At 39.7% G+C, this 18,553-nt stretch overlaps 3 protein-coding genes and 1 pseudogene across 8 annotated transcripts; all 4 read right to left on the bottom strand.

The window, feature by feature from the left end:
- Positions 1-797: 797 nt before the first annotated feature.
- On the bottom strand, positions 798-7,615 carry LOC132171765 (probable dolichyl-diphosphooligosaccharide--protein glycosyltransferase subunit 3B). 3 transcript variants are annotated; one of them, XR_009439065.1, is made up of 3 exons: positions 6,498-7,615; positions 6,128-6,291; positions 888-904 (listed from the first exon to the last, which is right to left on the bottom strand). XR_009439065.1 is itself a non-coding variant. In XM_059583161.1 (2 exons), exon 1 carries the CDS (start codon positions 7,532-7,534, stop codon positions 6,512-6,514), a length of 1,023 nt encoding a protein of 340 aa, XP_059439144.1. In that variant the 5' UTR covers positions 7,535-7,615; the 3' UTR covers positions 798-904; positions 6,498-6,511. The 3 variants fall into 3 exon arrangements, 1 of the variants encoding a protein (XP_059439144.1); XR_009439066.1 differs by having other exon boundaries at positions 6,128-6,280; XM_059583161.1 differs by lacking the exon at positions 6,128-6,291 and having other exon boundaries at positions 798-904.
- Positions 830-1,992, bottom strand: LOC132170083 (nuclear transport factor 2B). Its single transcript, XM_059580991.1, has 2 exons — positions 1,708-1,992; positions 830-904 (listed from the first exon to the last, which is right to left on the bottom strand). The coding sequence occupies exons 1-2, from the start codon at positions 1,990-1,992 to the stop codon at positions 830-832; spliced, it is 360 nt and encodes a 119-aa protein (XP_059436974.1).
- A 635-nt stretch (positions 7,616-8,250) lies between the features above and the next one.
- Positions 8,251-18,547, bottom strand: LOC132171766 (probable dolichyl-diphosphooligosaccharide--protein glycosyltransferase subunit 3B). Of its 4 annotated transcripts, none has more exons than XM_059583163.1 (2): positions 17,464-18,547; positions 8,251-8,579 (listed from the first exon to the last, which is right to left on the bottom strand). In XM_059583163.1, the coding sequence occupies exon 1, from the start codon at positions 18,498-18,500 to the stop codon at positions 17,478-17,480; it is 1,023 nt and encodes a 340-aa protein (XP_059439146.1). In that variant the 5' UTR covers positions 18,501-18,547; the 3' UTR covers positions 8,251-8,579; positions 17,464-17,477. The 4 variants fall into 4 exon arrangements, with proteins under 4 accessions (XP_059439146.1, XP_059439148.1, XP_059439147.1 ...); XM_059583165.1 differs by lacking the exon at positions 8,251-8,579 and adding an exon at positions 12,141-12,278; XM_059583164.1 differs by lacking the exon at positions 8,251-8,579 and adding an exon at positions 15,238-15,288.
- On the bottom strand, positions 13,788-15,112 carry LOC132171764 (pentatricopeptide repeat-containing protein At4g21170-like; annotated as a pseudogene).
- Positions 18,548-18,553: the final 6 nt, after the last annotated feature.

Below are 18,553 nucleotides of genomic sequence, written 5' to 3'. Positions count from 1 at the left end.
AAATGAAAGCAAATTAACCAAGTGAATGTGTAAGAAATGAGTGTGTTTCACCCTCCTTATTATATATATATATATAGGGGGGTTGTTCCCGCCTTCCTTTGCTAGGGTTTGAGGGCCTCCGACTCAAATTCACTTAAAAGAATCAATGGTTGTTGAGGTCATGCCCTTTCATGAATATCGGGAGAGGTTTTTTTTACTTAAGAAGGCCGTTATTTGATCTCTTGAGAGAAGGAAATAGGTCGTAGTGCGTTCCTTCGAAATATAGGTGCATCTTAGTCTTTGAGCTAAATTGACCTTAGGCTTAACCAACGGGCCTCTTCCTGGCTCATTGATCTTGGTTCCTTCTAACAAGTCGTCATGCCCTCTAGCATACAAGCCCTTTGGTAGGCGAACTTCATGGGCTCAACTTAGTTATAGGTTGCCCAATGAGAATTGTAGCTTAACTGTGACTTTTCGGTACATAAGTCTTAAGAGCCATTTGGGGCCATTGGGTCAAAATACGAAACACTTTTTATAAAATTATATTCTTATCTTATTATAGGAATAGTTTTCATAAAACATGTATTTAACTTTTGCACGAGTAGAAGAAGCTAAGTGGCCATCCTAAACAGAGGAAGGGTGGCCATACACAGTCACCTGGATCTGGTCATTTTACTTGGTTTAATGAAGAATTTCATTGCTATTTGGGTGATCAGAGTACTTGTTAATAAGTTATCCAATTCCTGCAACCCAGAAAACAATGATATAAAAGGCTCTGAAAATTAATAATAGAGAATTGTGAACCATATTTGTTCCCTCAATACAACACCAGAGAGTAGATCACAACAAATTAACCATAATTAAGGCGAAATATGTCATTCTGCACAAAGAAGTTTCCTTGTGGCGTGGGAATCAAGTGGAACATCTGCAGCATTGTAACATTTCAAAGTCAAGTCAGTTTCTAATAAACTCCAGTAGGAGTGAGCAAAAATCTCCAAATTATTGTATATGTTGTGGCCTAGTTAATCAAGGTGAGATCATAAAAACAATCCCATAGCCAACATAAAGAAAAGCTTTATTATGAATGTTATTGTAAAATGTGATATATTTCTAACACTATATTGTTAGAATACGTGCGTGTGAACGTGAGGGCTTGTTTGACCAAGCGGGGTTCGATCAGGTTCTCACATGGGTTGTTCTATTACAGTGCAATAAGACAATTATATTAGACAAAATGGGGATCCTAATTAGGGGAGGCAATTTATGTTCGCGTGTCGGGTTGAGATTGTGTCGAGTCGAAGTATGTGTATAAGACTATATAGGTTAAACCTAACCCAACCCATTTAATTAAACGGGTGAAACCCCTCAATCCTAACCCGCTAATTTCATGTTGAATTCGTGTCGAGTTTGCAGATCACGTCAAAAATTACAAGCTTAAATGTTGTGTATCGAGGCATCACTATAAGCCTATATAGGTCATCTATAACCTGACTTATTTAATTAAATGGGTTAGACCCGTCAATTCTAACTTGCTAGTTTTATGTTGGGTTTGTGTCAAATTTTCAAATTTTGTTAAAAATTGTTAGCCCTCATCCTAATTAATGCATGCCTTTTTCTACCATAAACAGAAAAGATGAAAGCGCTTGGTGGATTTTATGAGGGTGTGCCGACATCCATCCTCACGAGAATTTGTGTGCGCTATGTGTTAGAGAGAGATATACAAATGACCTGGCTAAACCTCAGATGGTGCTCCTCTCCCGGCAACTGGAGGCTGCCGCTGACGAAGACAACAACGCCGCCGGTGAAGGCTGAGGGCTGTGAATCAATAGTACTGACAACATGCCGGCATTGATCAAACGACAACTGATTAAGCTTCGAAGATATGTCATCAACCCCGACAATCTTCTGCCCTTCAAAGGTCAGCATGGAGGTTGGCTGGTAGAGAGAAGGGAGAGAAGCTCTTTCATTGTCGAAGAGGTGGTAGTAATGATCCACAAATGCCCTGCCCACCATCTCTACATGTTCTTCCATATGCTCTCCCTCTCTCTCTCTCTCTATCTCTGTAATCTTCTTTCCTCCCTCTCGAATTCCAGAGGCCTGTTAATATAATGGATGTGGGAAATGGTATAAAGTACGTGACATGTGGGCTAAGGCACAAAAAGGGAAAGATGTTACTAGATTTGTCCCCCCTCAATCAGCTCCAGATGACTACTATGCCCTCTTGGGTTTTGCCTATATGCATACAAGGTGCATAAAACGAAAGAGGGTAGTGAGGTAACTGCATAAAGCTATGGTGGAGGAATCAACACCGCTGTGTCCATACGCAAAGACTTTGGAGAAGCATCAAGCTGAAGTAGGTTGAGGCCACCTCACTTGGAAGCCCTTTTTAGCCGTCCAAATGAACTTTTTTTTTCACTAGCTTCTATGAATGTGAAAAAATATTCTACCGATCACGTGCCGTAACAAGAAGTTAGAGAAGTGAATGACTTTAGAGATTGGGATCACAAACTGTTTGAGAATGAAACGCTGTTGTATTGGTTTAGTGGGTCTTCTGCAAGTTTTTGCCGAAAGTTATGGAATATGTCCTTTTTCTGACCCTTTTTTCTAAAGGGAAACTACTATGATCGGCTCGGCCTCCAAAAGGACATGAATGACATTTGTCAGTTTTGGTTTGTCGGATCTGGAATCCAACCATGTTTGTTAACGGCTTTGTTTTCTGTCTTTTGTTTTATGTTCTCAAGTCAAAAACATTTTGTAGCGCGGTTCAGCGTTAGCAACTATCCATAAGAGATTTGCAAATATGTAGGGTTAGGAACATGGTACTAATTAGCTGACAATGGATCTATGTTATTGAATTGCTACATGCAAAACATACATGGTTGCAGTATTTGCAGACGTGAATCCTTGCAATAATTAGGCAGAAAAAACTCTAGAAGAATAGGCATCGGGCATGATCCATCAGTGGCGTGTCGGAGCATAGATATTCGGTACATTTTTTTAACTGAATAAAAATAGCACCGGCCTTTGTACGAAGGCCGTGATAAAAACCTAGTTCCTAATAAAATTACTCCATCATCCATAGTTTATTGCATGTCCATCCAGATTGAAGTTCCTCGTTTGAAAGAGAAAAAGACACTAAAAGAAAAGAAGAGAAAAACCGAACTCTCTCAGTTATTTGGCTCGCCTCTTGTTTTTGATACTCAAGTTATTGTGTTTGCAATAAGTTCAGGCCAAGCCAACATGTGAGGAGTTGATAAAGAACGCAACATCTTATGGGTCTTGACTTAGTACCTCCTAGGCACAAAAGGTTGCCAAAAAAGGAGAAAAATAAAGGCACATAAGAGCTATCAATGTCTCTCACTCCAATTTGTTCTACCTAAAAGCATATCATAACCAGCCATCCAAAAGAAAAATTCAACCCAGAAAAAGAATTAAAAACCTTGCAAAATGATAAAACCAAGTTCAAATCAAATCTTCCTATTGATCTAAAAAGTGTCTCCTTGAGGGTCTTTTAACCTCCTTTGACTAAAGCGTCATGCTTCCAGTGAATAGAAGAAATTTTAAAACCCATCCAAACAAATAAATCATTAAACTAAAAATGACAAAACAAAACCTTTAGCATTTCCTCTTCATATATGACCTTTTTCAACAAGAAGATTGAAAACTTGATCTAGAACATGTTCGGGCCAATATGACGTGACCATTGTAACGGCCTAGGGAAAAGCACTAACTACATCTGTGATATTACCCCAAAAGGACTAGTCAATTTAGAGTTTTCCTAGAATTCATTATAAAGTCCAGTTTTACCTAGTAACTAGGCAATGTAAGACTTAGCACCTATGACTATCTTTATAAATCACCTACTTTATGTGGGCTTCTTCTCATCTTCCCAATATGGGCCTGAGGTGTTACAAACTTCTCCTCTTAAATTCCTGACGCCCTCGTCATGGCCACATCATGCAGTGCTCCAGTACCACATGACCTAGCATTACTAGGTGGCTCTGATACCATTTGTAACGACCCAAGGAAAAGCGCTAGTCATATCTGCTCCATTACCCCAAAAGAACTAATCAATTTGGAACTTCCCTAAAATTCATTATAAAGCCTAGTTTCACCTAGTAACTAGACAATATGGGACTTAGCACTCATGATTATCTTTATAAACCACACACTCTATGTGGGCTTCTTCTTATCTACCCAATATGGGACCAAGGTGTTACAACCATGAACCTCAATCTATTAAATATATAAAGGTAATCCAATCAATCTACATCGACTTTCCTTCTAAGTCTGTTAAGCAAAAGGTCTCCACCCTTAAAATATATTTTTCTAAACACAAGCTAGAAGGGAGGGCTTGTTTCTCAATTCTCAGAACACTTGGGAAAATTTTGGAATAAGGCCTTCCATAAGAAGACCGCCTAGATTAAGTAAGACACCTTTGAGACGGGAAAGTTCCCTTGATATCCAATAAAGTTCCTTACAGTGCTATAGCCTCCACTAGAAAAGGCTATAATACTATTAAGAAAACTAAAAGACTATTGAAGGGCTTAAATAAAATTGTAACATAAATAAGAATCAGATGGGGCATCAACTAGATAAGGGAGAATTTCCTGCCCTCAAATTATAATGGGGGTTCCTAAGCCAAGAGTTAGCCTCTTGCACTGTCTGCGTTAAAGCTGAAATCATCTCTTTTTCTGTGACCTAGATCGAGTCCCAATTTTCTTCCAAGCTTGTCCTTCAGCTTAACTCAAGACACTACATCAAATTCCATATACAGTGCAATTTAAACTCAGATGCATAAGCAATTACACAGAACCTTATTCTCAGGCTGACTCCCCACAGAACACTCAGAAATGTGAATTCAGTTTCCAAGCTTACTATACGTATCATGACAAAAGTAGGGGTCAAAACCGGAATATACATAAGAAATGAAAGCAGAAAAAGGATCCCCCTACAGAGTGTTTGGAAAGGAGATTTGGCTGGAAAGTAAAGGAGAGGAACAACAGCTAATGTAGGAATTGGCATTTTCTCTTGTTTGGGAGTTTTTAAGAAAGGAAAGGATTTGTGAGGAACGCCATACCCCTCCTCAGGTTTTCTGCTTACTGCCCAAAGAAGGACTACCTATCCATTCATTCCCTTTTCTTTCACAATGGATAAGTATTATTCGTTCCATGATTCATTTTCCTTAGAAACTTACAAACATAGTGTTAGTTTCATAGGAACCCAAAAAAGTTGGTGAAGTAACAAAACAATACCTATAGATGAAGGGACTACCTATCCATTCCATCACTACTACAATTGAATTTACCACAGACTCACACACATACGTTGTGAAACCATCCCGTTAACGACCAGATATAATTGTTTTAATATAAAGTTTTAATTCAGGCTCAGTATAAACTGGACAGGTGAAACTAGGCATGCCTAAATGTGAATTATCAACCAAATACCAAAGATTAAATTTAAGGAACCAGTTTAAATGGACAGGTGTATAGTCCAATGAAAACTTAGAGGTCTGTAGCACAAAGATAACTTCACATCTAAATGAAAAGACCATGACCTAAGCTATTCAAAACTCATAATTTACTCCAAAGAAGCACTATAATTCACACACCGTCACAGCGAAGAGTCTGGGTAATTTTCTTCTGACCATTTGATATCCAAACCAAGCAGCAATAACCACACATTCACATCAAGCAAAGTGACCTGACCTTTCTAGGTTTTTGCCCTCAATAACACCATTAAACACTAATAACTATTCTACAGCAAATTGAATTTCAAGCATGACCAGCTTTTGAAACGCTTTCACAGATTATGCACGTCGATCTTGGTCAACAACTGGGTGACACAAAAATATCAAGCCAAATAAGGATCCTTCATAATGTATTTGGATAAATAATATAGACAAGTGACTCATCCGGAAAAATATGCAAATACCATTTATGCCATCACAACCAGGACACTCAAACAGAATAAACAGCCTACTAAAAAACCAAGATTAAAATGACGGAGTTATGAAGAGGGGGCATGGCAGCTAGCAATGTCAACGGTAAATGATATTCAGAAATAGCTATCACTACAAATCACTATATTATCGTCAAATGCAAATTATAAATTGATGGAACTCAGGATAACCAATCTATCATACTTTAGACGTCGTGGAGGGATCTCACAGTAACAACTTTACCAAACGCAATATCGCCATTGTTCCATCCAACCCGATAAACCACTGTTAGACTTCCCTAACCTATCTAGCCTCTGAGCATTTAGCCAATTGGTCCACTCCCACCTCAAGTGCTCCCTAACGTAATTCTTCCAAAGCAAACATGGTGAAGATTATTATAAAGCAAAAGCTGCAATCAACATTACGAAATTGATCTACCAAATGGTTTTCAACCAAAAATTTTATAAGTAACAATCTACATTGTCTCGATTATCATCAAAAGTTCTACATTAAAACATCAAATTCCAACACCGACTTCAACCACTTTTCACTAATAACCCAAAAAAGTCATTACCTTTTTGTAGCTTATTACCAACTTGAAGGCCAAAATCCGTGGATCCCATAACCAGTCTTCCAATTATCCAAATAGACCACCTTCTTGACCGCCCAAAACGAAACGAACAGCGAAACAATCATCACCGCCCTCTGCACGTTCACATTCTTCACCTTCACGAGAACACGCGTCATGAACGCCAGCAGCAGACCCACAATCGTGTACAAGAACCCGATGGCGAACCCCTCCGCCCCGAGCTGCATTCCCGAGCCCTGGTAGAAGAATACCAGCTTGTTTGGGTCGTTCCGGTCCGCCAGGAACATGGGCATCTTCCGAATGATGTTGTGCATCGCGCCCGAGACGCTGAAGAAGTAGACGAACACCGAACCCGCCAGCCAGAGTTTCGGGTCGTGGAGCAGAGTCTCACCCATCACAATCTTCTTCACAGCAAATGGAATCCAAATGAGAATACCCACAATGACCAACGCCAATTGCTTCTTCGAGAGAAACGGTGGGCGGTGGATCGGGCCGACGACGAGATTGGTCTTGGACTCGACGAAATGGGACATCGACTCGGCAAGCCTGGAGAAGTCTCCCTGGTCCATCTGATCGGACTGTTTCGGGGTCTGATTCGGGCCGATGAGCTTGATGTGAGGGAGGGAATTGACGCCGAAGAGCGCGAAGCTGGACTGGGACTCCTTGAACTCAAGGTCGCAGAAGAAGAGCTTGCCGTGGGAGGAGGAATCGGGGTCTTGGTTGTTTGTGATGAAGGATTTGGCGAGGAGCGAGAACTCGGCATGGAGGGTCTTCAGCTGGAGCTCGGCCTTGTCGTGGAGTTGGGTCGCGTCGAAGAAGACGAGCAGGGAGTAGGGCCTGGGGGTCTTGGGCGAGGTCAGGAAGCGCGAGACGGAGCGGTCGTCGAGGTGGATAACGCCCGATTTGGAGTGGGACTGGAGGGCCAGGAGTTCTGATACAAGGTCCGAGTCGGAGGACCTGACCGAGACGGAGAAGAGGGTGAGGGAAAACACGGCGATGAGGAGGAAGAGACGGAGAGCCATTTTTGGTTTTTGGGGTCTCGGAGAGCGAGAGAGAGAGAGAGAGAGGGGTTTTTGTTTTGTGTAGTTGGGGGAGACCTTGACTTATTTAGCCTCTGCTATTAAGGCTGTAAATACGATTATATTTGTGGGAAATCAAACACTACTAAGCATTTTCAAGTGTCATTTCACATTTTACATTCACTTGTACCAACAAGAACCATTCAATTAGAAAATATTGATTAGAACTTCCAAAATTATTTTGTAAAGTTATGTTAAGAACTCTTAAGGTAAATGATTTATACATATAATGGTGTTTAAGTAAGCGATTAAAATTGCTCTGCATTTGCCCATCTCATGGGTTACGTGTGAATTCTCAACCCCTAATTTCAAGCGGGCGGATATCATATATATTATCTGCACATATGCTGACAAATACCACTTAAGTTTTGTGTTTTACAAGTATCCATAATCTAGTCTCAACATCCAAAAATTAGACGAAATAAATAAAAACAAAGAATATAATTTGTGATGTTTTTTTTCTAATTCCTATGGTTATGAGCTTCTAGTATATTTCTCATTCATGTTTGGCTCTTTCTTGGCTCCGCCATGATGATTATGATATCGAGCAAGAGGTAACATTCACATTACTTGGTACTTGGTAGTGCAAACATGGGCAAATAAAGATGGGGGAAATTTTTCATTTTCTTTTGTCACTAGGAAGTCTAGGTTTACAAACTTAGAGCTTCTTTGTATCGCGCATCAAAAGGTGCAGTACATGGCCTGATCATGCCGGCCAATTTACAAGAGATGGTTAAAGCCAAAATGGACTCTTGTCAAACACAACAATCTGTTACTTAAACCCAAAAATCAACCGCTTATATGTTGCTTGATCAGGTTTAAGCCCCATGCTCAACATCTCGTCATGAATTTTCATGGCTTTTCTGAGTTCCTTTACGCGACAAAGCCCACGAATCATGCTTGTAAAACTTGCACTGCTCACCAAATTCATTCTTCTCATGTAATCAACACCCTGACGGCTTCTTCAATCCTCCTCCCTGCAACAAGCCTATCGAGAAGTACATTATAAGTTGCTACATCCAAAGTAATATTCCATCTTTCCATCTTATTATGCAATGCAATGGCTGAATCAATGCGTCTGTTGGAACAGTAATGCACCACCAAGGAGCAACAACAAGACGAATCCGGCACTAACCCTTTCTCTAGAATCACATTCAACAAATCCTCTGCTTCTCTCCATCAACCTTTCCTACAGTGTGATGCTATGAATTCAGACAATGCTGATTCACATTGACTGCTTCCTCTTCTTAGGGCATCCCTTAACAATTCACAATCCTCCTCGAACTGATCTTCCTTACGAAGAACATTTACAAATGCGTTGCGTTATAACTACTATCACTCACTGTAAGAACCCTTTCCGAGATTGAACGATCCTTCGCTCTCCCTTCCTTAGACAATGCCCTTAATATACACCCATAAGTACCATATCAAATTGTAAAGAAAGAAAGAGATTGAAGACAAAACTGTTCTCACTAACTTGCCAAAATACAAAGCAATACATGAGCTTACTCTGTTTTACAACTCAACTAACAGAGTATAGGCTAACAACATAACTAACATAACAGTTTCAACTTACATAACTAACTACCTGATATAACAAACTAAATTAACTTATATACACGTATGTAAGATAAGAAAGAGTAATTTGTTGATGATGAGCTGTTGTTACTCCCCCTCAAGATGAAAAATATTGAGTACGTTCATCTTGGACAGCAAAGCACTAAATTGTGCAAAACCAAGAGGCTTGGTAAATATATCAGCTAAGTTAGCAGCAAAAGAAACATGTAAAGTAAAGACCTTGTTGAATCTTTTCCCTGACAAGGTGACAGTCGATTTCTATGTGCTTGGTGCATTCATGGTATATTGGATTGGCTGCAATATGAATTGCAGCCTTGCTGTCGCAGAAAAGAGCTGCAGGCTGTGGATGAAGGATTTGTAAATCCTTGAGTAAACTGAATAGCCAGGTAACCTCACAGCAAGTGGATGCCATAGCCCTATACTCAGGCTCAGTAGATGATCTAGAGATCGTCTGTTGTTTCTTTGACTTCCACGAAACTAAGGCATCACCAATAAAAATACAATAACCAGTAATGGACCTTCGAGAGTCCAAGCAGCCATCCCAATCAGCATCACAAAAAGCTTTTACCTGAAAATCTGATGAAGAAGGAAAGAATAACCCTTGACCAGGAGAAGCCTTTAAGTACCTTAACACCCTTTGAGCAGCATCTAAATGAGGCTGCTAGGGTTGATCCATGAACTGACTGAGAGTATGAACCACATAAGCTAAATCAGGACATGTGATTGTGAGGTAGGACGTGTGATTGTGAGGTAAATCAATCTGCCAATGAGACGTCTGTAGCTAGTTGGATCTGCCAATAAGGAACCAGCATCCTTAGAAAGTTTGAGGTTCTGTTCCATAGGGAATTTAGATGGTTTAGAAGCCAATAAACCAGAATCTTGAAGGATCTCCAACACATAGTTCCTTTGAGATAAAGAGATTCCTTTGTCTGATCTAGCTACCTCTAAGCCAAGAAAAAACTTCAACTTCCCCAAGTCTTTAAGTTTAAATTTCTCATTGAGAGAAGAAGTAAACTGTTTGATGGCTGCAGAGTTGTTACTAGCCAAGACAATATCATCTACATAAACCAAAAGGGCAATAAAAACCGAACCCTCAGTTCTGGTGAAAAGACTATAATCAGCTTTAGACTAAATGAAGCCTTGAGGAACCAGTGTATTGGAGAACTTAGAAAACCACTAGCGAGAGGCTTGCTTCAATCCATATAGAGACTTTGTCAATTAACACACCTGTTGCTCCCCCTTAATGGAAAAACTAGGTGGAACAGCCATGTACACCTCTTCATCAAGATCTCCATGGAGAAATGCATTGTTGACGTCCAATTGGTGAAGGAACCAATTGTTAGCTGCTGCAATGGCTAAAAGACATCTAACAGTAGTAAGTTTGGCAACATGGGAAAATGTTTCATGATAATCTAAACCCTCATTCTGAGTATACCCTTTTGCCACCAACCTAGCCTTGTGTCTCTTTATACTGCCATCAGCCTTGAGCTTTGTTTTATACACCCACTTGCAACCAATAGCTTTCTTACCAGAGGGTAGAGAGGCTAACACCCATGTGTTGTTTACTTGCAAAGCATCAAGATCTGCTTGCATAGCTTCACGCCATTCAGGTAACTTAGCAGCTTGATGAAAGAATTTTGGTTCTTTGTGGGAAATAAGAGATAAACTGAATGCTTTATGAGAAGGGGAAAGATGGCCATAGTTCAAAACAGAAGAAAGGGAATATGGGTACCTGCATTAACATTATCAATTACAGTGTCATCAAAAAATCCAACCATAGAATCAGATGAAGTGGAATTGGAAGAAGCAAGTTGACAATGATAATTCTACAAGTAACTAGGAGCTTGCCTAGTGCGGCTTGATTTCCTAAGGGTTTTGGTTAGGATGATAGATGATTCTGCTATAGAATCTGATTGATGACTAATGTTGGGAGAAGATAAATGATGATCATGAGAATCATGAGAAACTATGTCATGAGTGGAGTGATCATCATGCAACTGATCTTCTGCAATAGGAGATGAATGGTGACAAGTATCATCACTGATATAGGAAGATTAGTGAACCAAGGAGAATTATTGATTGCATCATTTGAATGAACATCTGAATGGAAAGAAAATTCTTTTGATGCAAAAGGAAAAACATGTTCATGAAAGACCACATTTCTAGATACAAAAACAGAATTGGTATGAATGTTTAAAAGTTTATATCCTTGCATACCATGAGGATAACCTAGGAAAACACATGCAATAGCTCTAGGATGGAATTTGTGTCTATCTCGAGATAAGGTGGACGCAAAAGCTAGACAACCAAAAACCTTTAGATGAGAATAAGAAGGAAGCTCAGAAAACAGCAATTCAAATGGAGATTTATTAGACAACAAAGGAGATGGAATCCTATTAATCAAATGAACTGCTGTTAAGACACAATCTGCCCAAAAAGAAAGAGGCAAATGAGATTGAAACCTTAAAGCCCTAGCAACATTGAGTAAATGTTGGTGTTTTCTTTCAACAATGGAATTTTGTTGAGGTGTCTTTACACAACTAAGTTGATGTAGAGTACCTTGAGAAGAGAAAAAATTTTCCATGTAAAATTCTGCACCATTATCAGATCTCAAGATTTTAATCTTGAGATTAAACTAAGTTGCTACAAGTTTAAAGAAAGATCGAATAAAAGACCTAGCTTGGGACTTTTGATGCATGAGATGAATTCAAGTATATCTACTGAAATCATCCACAATAGTAAGAAAATAATGTGATCCATTTGTGAATTGCTGAGAAAAGGGACCCCAAATGTCAACATGAATGAGATTAAAATGAGCATTTGAAGTTTTATTACTAATAGGAAAAGGAAGTTTTTTCTGTTTTGCCAAAGGGCAAATAGTACAAATTTTATTTGAATCAACAAAAATGAAAGCAACTAAATTGTGCAACATGTTTATTCTAGAATTAGACAAATGACCTAGCCTAAAATGCCATAGGTCTGTTGAAGGATTTTTGAGAATAGCAAAATTAACACCATGGTTTGCAAAAAGCTTGCTTGCAGATTGTATCAAATGGAACAAACCTTCTTTTTCCTCACCCACTCCAATCGTTTTCCAAGTGATCAGATTCTATATGAAACAATAAGAGTTAATAAAAATGAGGCAGCAACCACGGTGTTTGATGAGCTTTTTGCAGAAATGAGATTGCATGAAAAAGATGGTACACATAAGACATTGGTTAAAATGAAATGTTCTGAAATTCTAACCGTGCCTATGTGTGTAACAGAAACTAAGCCACCATTAGGTAGTTTGACATATGTGGATATAGTAGATGTAATTGTTGTAAACAAAGAAACACAATTAACCATGTGATCAGTAGCTCCCATATCAATGATCCAAGGAGCATCTGTCGGATTTAGTTTGAGTTTAGGCAAGTTGAGGTTTGAATGAAAAACAGAATGCTTAACATTGAGGGCAAGGGCATTACCTGACACCTGAGAGAAGAGGTGGTCTTGAGTAGCAGGTAAAGAACCTACTTGATTGGTGGAAGCTTGATGAGGATTAGTCTGCAAGAATTCTAGAAGCCTTTGACACTGTTCTACAGTAATTGGCAACTGAGGAACTTGTGGAGTTGCAGGAAAATTTTCTCCATGATTCTGAGCAGCATAGTTCACACTTGAACTTGGAGAAAAAGAAGGCCTCTTTGTGAATTTGAATCCAGGGGGGAAGCCATGCAGTTTGTAGCATTTATCAATTGTATGTCCAGAAATACCACAATGAGTACAGACTGGTTTATCCTTTCGAGTCATCTGCCTAGGAAACCTATTCTGCTATGTGGGGACAGATTTGGCTATGAAGGCTACAGGGTTTGAAGTCATAGATCTTATGAAGATTTGTCTTTGGCTTTCTTCTTGAACAACTAGTGAAAACACTTTGTTAATTGGAGGAAGTGGATCCATCAAGAGGATTTGACCTCTGATGTGAGCAAAAGACTTATTGAGCCCCATTAAAAATTGAAAAATGTACTGTAGATCAAAAAATGTTTGGACAGATTTTAGGCTACCACAAGAACATGCAGGAACACAAGTACATGGAGAAAAGGACTTATAGTTGTTAAATTCATCACAAAGAGATTTGAGACGAGTAAAGTAAGAGCTTACAAACATGCTATCCTGCGATAAGCTAGAGATAACTTTCTGAAGCTGGAAGGCTTGTGGTCCGTTTTAATGTGCTTCAGACTCAACCACATATCCTGGCAATTGTTGATGTAGATTATACTGGTAGCAATGTCCTTCGATACGATGTTAACAATCCATGAAGATATTGTATCATTGCACCTCTTTCAAGCTCTGAACTCAGATTCATTCAGAGTGGATGAGTGAGGAAGAGTTCCATCAACGAATTGCAACTTGTTCTTCGCAGAGAGAGCCATGGTCATGGATCAGCTCCAAGTGTTATAGTTCTCACCAGTTAATGGTTGAGGAACCAACAATAGCCCTGAATTATCACCATTATGCAGATAGTAATGAATAGAGGCATTGTCATTGAGAGAGAAAGGTAATCAATGAGAAGAAGAAAGGGGAATGGCTTCAGGAATCGAGGAAACTGAGATCGACATTGATGAACTGAACTTTCACAAAGTGAAAGGCTCTGATACCATATCAAATTGTAAAGAAAGAAAGAGATTGAAGACAAAACTGTTCTAATTAACTTGCCAAAATACAAAGCAATACATGAGTTTATTTACTCTGTTTTACAACTCAACTAACAGAGTATAGGCTAACAACATAACTAACATAACAGTTTCAACTTACATAACTAACTAGCTGATATAACAAACTAAACTAACTTATATACACGTATGTAGGATAAGAAAGAGTAATCTGTTGATGATGAGCTGCTGTTATAGCATCCTGTAATTCAATCTTCTCATCACAAGCTCTCCTAAAGAACATCTCTGCAGCATAAGTCTTGCCCAGATCACTAAGCTTCTGAACTACCAAATCATATTTGGGTAAAGGTGTCTTCGGAAGCAGCTCCTTCTCCACCATAATGCTCATGATGCTCTCAATGACTTCAGATTTTTCATATTTACAATCCCCATCAAGAACTGAGCTATAAGTAGTAAAACCTGGTTCAATTTTCCTATCACACATCTGATTCAAGGCATCAAATGCAGCTCCAAAATCCCCACCTTTGCTATAATAATCAATGACAAGATTATAAATCACAGAGTTAAGAATACCAAAATCTAGCAATCTAGCAACTCTCTCAAATTTCTCATTTTTACACAATCTGAGCAAACACTGACCACATAGGCCGGTTTAGCGACACCCCACTACGAAATACAGCACCAAAGAAACACCGAGCCAGTTTAATCTCGTTTTGTTGCTGCAAACCCTCAAGCAGTGCATGGCAGGCACGAACTGAAGGGGTACAACCCTGACCTCTCATTTTCCCGAACACCTCTAACCCCTCCACGAACAAACCCTTTTGCGAATAACATTCAATAACAAAGCTTAACGCATTAGACTGAGAATCTGTACCTCTACAAACTCGAATCAGACACTGTGCAAGCACTGATGCAGGGTGGCTCTGAATCAAGGAATCCAAAAGTGGCTTCACGGGTTGGACAAGACCCGACGCAAGTGAAAGTTGATGATTTTGCAGTGGGACTGGAGGTCTGGTTGAAACCCAAGATTTGTTTTTGCCCAATTGAAGAAGTTGAGAGAGATTTGAGGGTTAGTGTGGGTTTTATGGAGGATTTGGAGGAAGAGAGATGGGGTTAATTTCGAGGAGAGTTTGAGGTTTTGGAGGAGAAGAACCCAGTTGTGTCTTTGCAACAGAGTGGATGAGATTTGGGAGGCTAGCTGGTTCTGTTTGATTTGGTTTCTCCAAGTGAGAGAAGTTGGTGTTGTTGAAGTTGAGAATGGTTTGAGGAGATGGTGAGCTTTCTGCAGCATTTGGGTTCTCGCTAAGAAAATTTTTTCTCATGTGGCTTCAACTGAGATTGTCAAGATGATGCTGTCAAGGTGAGTGAGTTGGGTTGGGTATGTATGACTGGTCAACCAAAGCTCAGGTCTGGGCTCTAGTTGTCCAACCCATCTAATGTCGGCCCACTCAAAGGTTCAACCCCAGCCTGTATCACCAACAAAACTCTCAATGTGAAGATTTTATAAAGTAGTATAATTTTTTTGCATTTTACTTTCTTCTAATTTTTTCCATTGCTTTAACCAATGTAAGGTATCTCCTTGAAGGTAGCTGCAAGTAATCAAAAAATTTTTATTTTGTCAAAGTATTTTTATAATTTGACATTATAATAGATGGGGAATGGGGATTGGACTGTTTTGTGAAAAGCAGAGAATCCGCAAGCTAGCAATAATAAAAAGAACTTTACTTACGGTTTATTCAAAAGTAAAATAAAGACTAGTATGGCTCATCTAGACATTGTTTTAGTCTAATTTGATATACAAGAAACCAATTGATCCACAATAATATCACTCTTAAAATCCATACCACTTGACAAACATTACAAAAATATGGGTAGAAACCACTTCAGCTTGGTACACTTTGACGTTATCATTCCCATTTCTCCCCACATAGCTATTGTTGCTGCTATCCTTAGAGCATTTTTAACAGACTTCTTATAAGGGAGTTTATTTTCTAAGTTTAGAAAATATGTCTAAAAACTAAAAAAAAATCTCACAGCAGATTTCCGTTCCTTAAACCATCAGCTGCCAAGGTTGAACCCAATGTTCAATTGTGGCGATCCTTGTTATTATTATAATCATAAAAAAAAAAATAAATAAATAAAAAACACTCTCTCTCCTCTCACATCTTTTCACACAGTCATCTCCATTATATTTCTCCGTTTTTCTTCTCCGCCCTCTTCTTCTTCTGCACTTTATCTAGACACAAAGCCATTTTCTCACAATAAAAAGAACAACTTAGAGCAATCTTCTGCACTTATGCACTTCATCTGATTCAAGTAGAGCAAAATTAAATAGAAACCCAATTGATTTTTGCCCTCAAGAAACCAAATCTCCATCTTCAATACTCCATCTTCACTCTCACGGCCACTCAAAGGATTTACACCCAAAATTAACAACAAATAAAACCCACAAAATCAATCATCCCCAAACAACTTAAATCATTCCAGAACTCACCAAAACTCAACAAGAACTCAACCACAAGCTCCACAACAACCCAATCAAAAATCATCAAGAACACAATTGATTACCCAAATAAAAATACCTAGAGAATCAACCCCATCACAATCAAATACCCATAACTCTCTCTCTCTCTCCCTCCCTCACTCTCACGTTTTCTCTCTGTTTTCTAACACTGGTTTCGCTGCAGATAATGATTGAGCGGATAAGAATATAAAGAGGATAACCATTCGGCATAGCAAAAATTCTCCCTTTCTGTCTTCGTGAGCGAGAATCTACTGGGGGAAAGTGAGGTAGAGAGTGAGATCATTGAGATCTAGAAAGGGAGAGAGATGCGGCTGGGGGAAAGAAAAGAACGGGCAATTTTTTTTTTTTAATATTTAAAAATTAAAAAAAAAAAAAATTTGCTCCAGACAATAAGCAGCTAACTACTATCCTGGAAGATGTGACCAGGGAAAGAAGACGGAGATGAGAGATGAAAAAGAAAAATGTTTTTAGAATAAAAGAAAATATTATTTTAATGAAAATGAAAATAATATTTTAATAATAAAAGAAAGCTATTGTAGAATTTTTGTAGGTAGGGAAGTAAAAAATAGTTTGAATCTTTAAATATAGGTAAAATGGCTGGATAGCTGCTAAGAATACTCTTAGCAATTTTTAAGGTGTGTTTGTTAAAAAATTTTGGTCCGATATTGTAACAAAAATTAATTGATATAAGAAAAAGTATGAATATTTAAAAAAAAAAAAAAAAAAAAAAGAAGTAAGAATGTTTATGTTGAAATTGGTAGCTCATAATAATAATAATAATAGTAGAAGGCCAAGTAAACAAGACCAGAGGGAATGTCGTGATAGCGACGTCGCCATTGTTCCATCCAACCCGAAAAACCACTGTTAGACTTCCCTAACCTATCTAGCCTCTGAGCATTTAGCCAATTGGTCCACTCCCACCTCAAGTGCTCCCTAACGTAATTCTTCCAAAGCAAACATGGCGAAGATTATATTATAAAGCAAAACCTGCAATCAACATTACGAAATTGATCTACCAAATGGTTTTCAACCAAAAATTTTATAAGTAACAATCTACATTGTCTCGATTATCATCACCTTTTATAAGTAACAATCTAATAACCCAAAAAAGTCATTACCTTTTTGTAGCTTATTACCAACTTGGAGGCCAAAATCCGTGGATCCCATAACCAGTCTTCCAATTATCCAAATAGACCACCTTCTTGACCGCCCAAAACGAAACGAACAGCGAAACAATCATCACCGCCATCTGCACGTTCACATTCTTCACCTTCACGAGCACACGCGTCATGAACGCCAGCAACAGACCCACAATCGTGTACAAGAACCCGACCGCGAACCCCTCCGCCCCGAGCTGCACTCCCGAGCCCTGGTAAAAGAATACCAGCTTGTTCGGGACGTTCCGGTCCGCCAGGAACATGGGCATCTTCCGAATGATGTTGTGCATCGCGCCCGAGACGCTGAAGAAGTAGACGAACACCGAACCCACCAGCCAGAGTTTCGGGTCGTGGAGCGGAGTCTCACCCATCACAATCTTCTTCACAGCAAATGGAATCCAAATGAGAATACCCACAATGACCAACGCCAATTGCTTCTTCGAGAGAAACGGTGGGCGGTGGATCGGGCCGACGACGAGATTGGTCTTGGACTCGACGAAATGGGACATCGACTCGGCAATCCTGGAGAAGTCTCCCTGGTCCATCTGATCGGACTGTTTCGGGGTCTGATTCGGGCCGATGAGGCTGATGTGAGGGAGGGAATTGACGCCGAAGAGCGCGAAGGTGGACTGGGACTCCTTGAACTCAAGATCGCAGAAGAAGAGCTTGCCGTGGGAGGAGGAATCGGGGTCTTGGTTGTTTGTGATGAAGGATTTGGCGAGGAGCGAGAACTCGGCATGGAGGGTCTTCAGCTGGAGCTCGGCCTTGTCGTGGAGTTGGGCCACGTCGAAGAAGACGAACAGGGAGTAGGGCCTGGGGGTCTTGGGCGAGGTCAGGAAGCGCGAGACGGAGTGGTCGTCGAGGTGGATAACGCCCGATTTGGAGTCGGACTGGAGGGCCAGGAGTTCTGATACAAGGTCCGAGTCGGAGGACCTGACCGAGACGGAGAAGAGGGTGAGGGAAAACACGGCGATGAGGAGGAAGAGACGGGGAGCCATTTTTGGTTTTTGGGGTCTCGGAGAGAGAGAGAGAGAGAGAGAGAGAGAGGGGG

The sequence above is a fragment of the Corylus avellana genome, chromosome ca2, assembly GCF_901000735.1.
Source record: "Corylus avellana chromosome ca2, CavTom2PMs-1.0".
Lineage (NCBI taxonomy): Eukaryota > Viridiplantae > Streptophyta > Magnoliopsida > Fagales > Betulaceae > Corylus > Corylus avellana.
This window is presented reverse-complemented; position numbering and strand designations above follow the sequence as displayed.

Coding starts and splice junctions, on each gene's coding strand:
- LOC132171765 (XM_059583161.1), bottom strand. CDS start 7,534: ATGGCTCTCCGTCTCTTCCTCCTCATCGCCGTGTTTTCCCTCACCCTC.
- LOC132170083 (XM_059580991.1), bottom strand. CDS start 1,992: ATGGTGGGCAGGGCATTTGTGGATCATTACTACCACCTCTTCGACAAT. Junction 905..1,707: donor ACCATCTGAGGTTTAGCCAG/GTCATTTGTATA, acceptor ACAATGCTGCAG/ATGTTCCACTTGATTCCCAC.
- LOC132171766 (XM_059583163.1), bottom strand. CDS start 18,500: ATGGCTCCCCGTCTCTTCCTCCTCATCGCCGTGTTTTCCCTCACCCTC.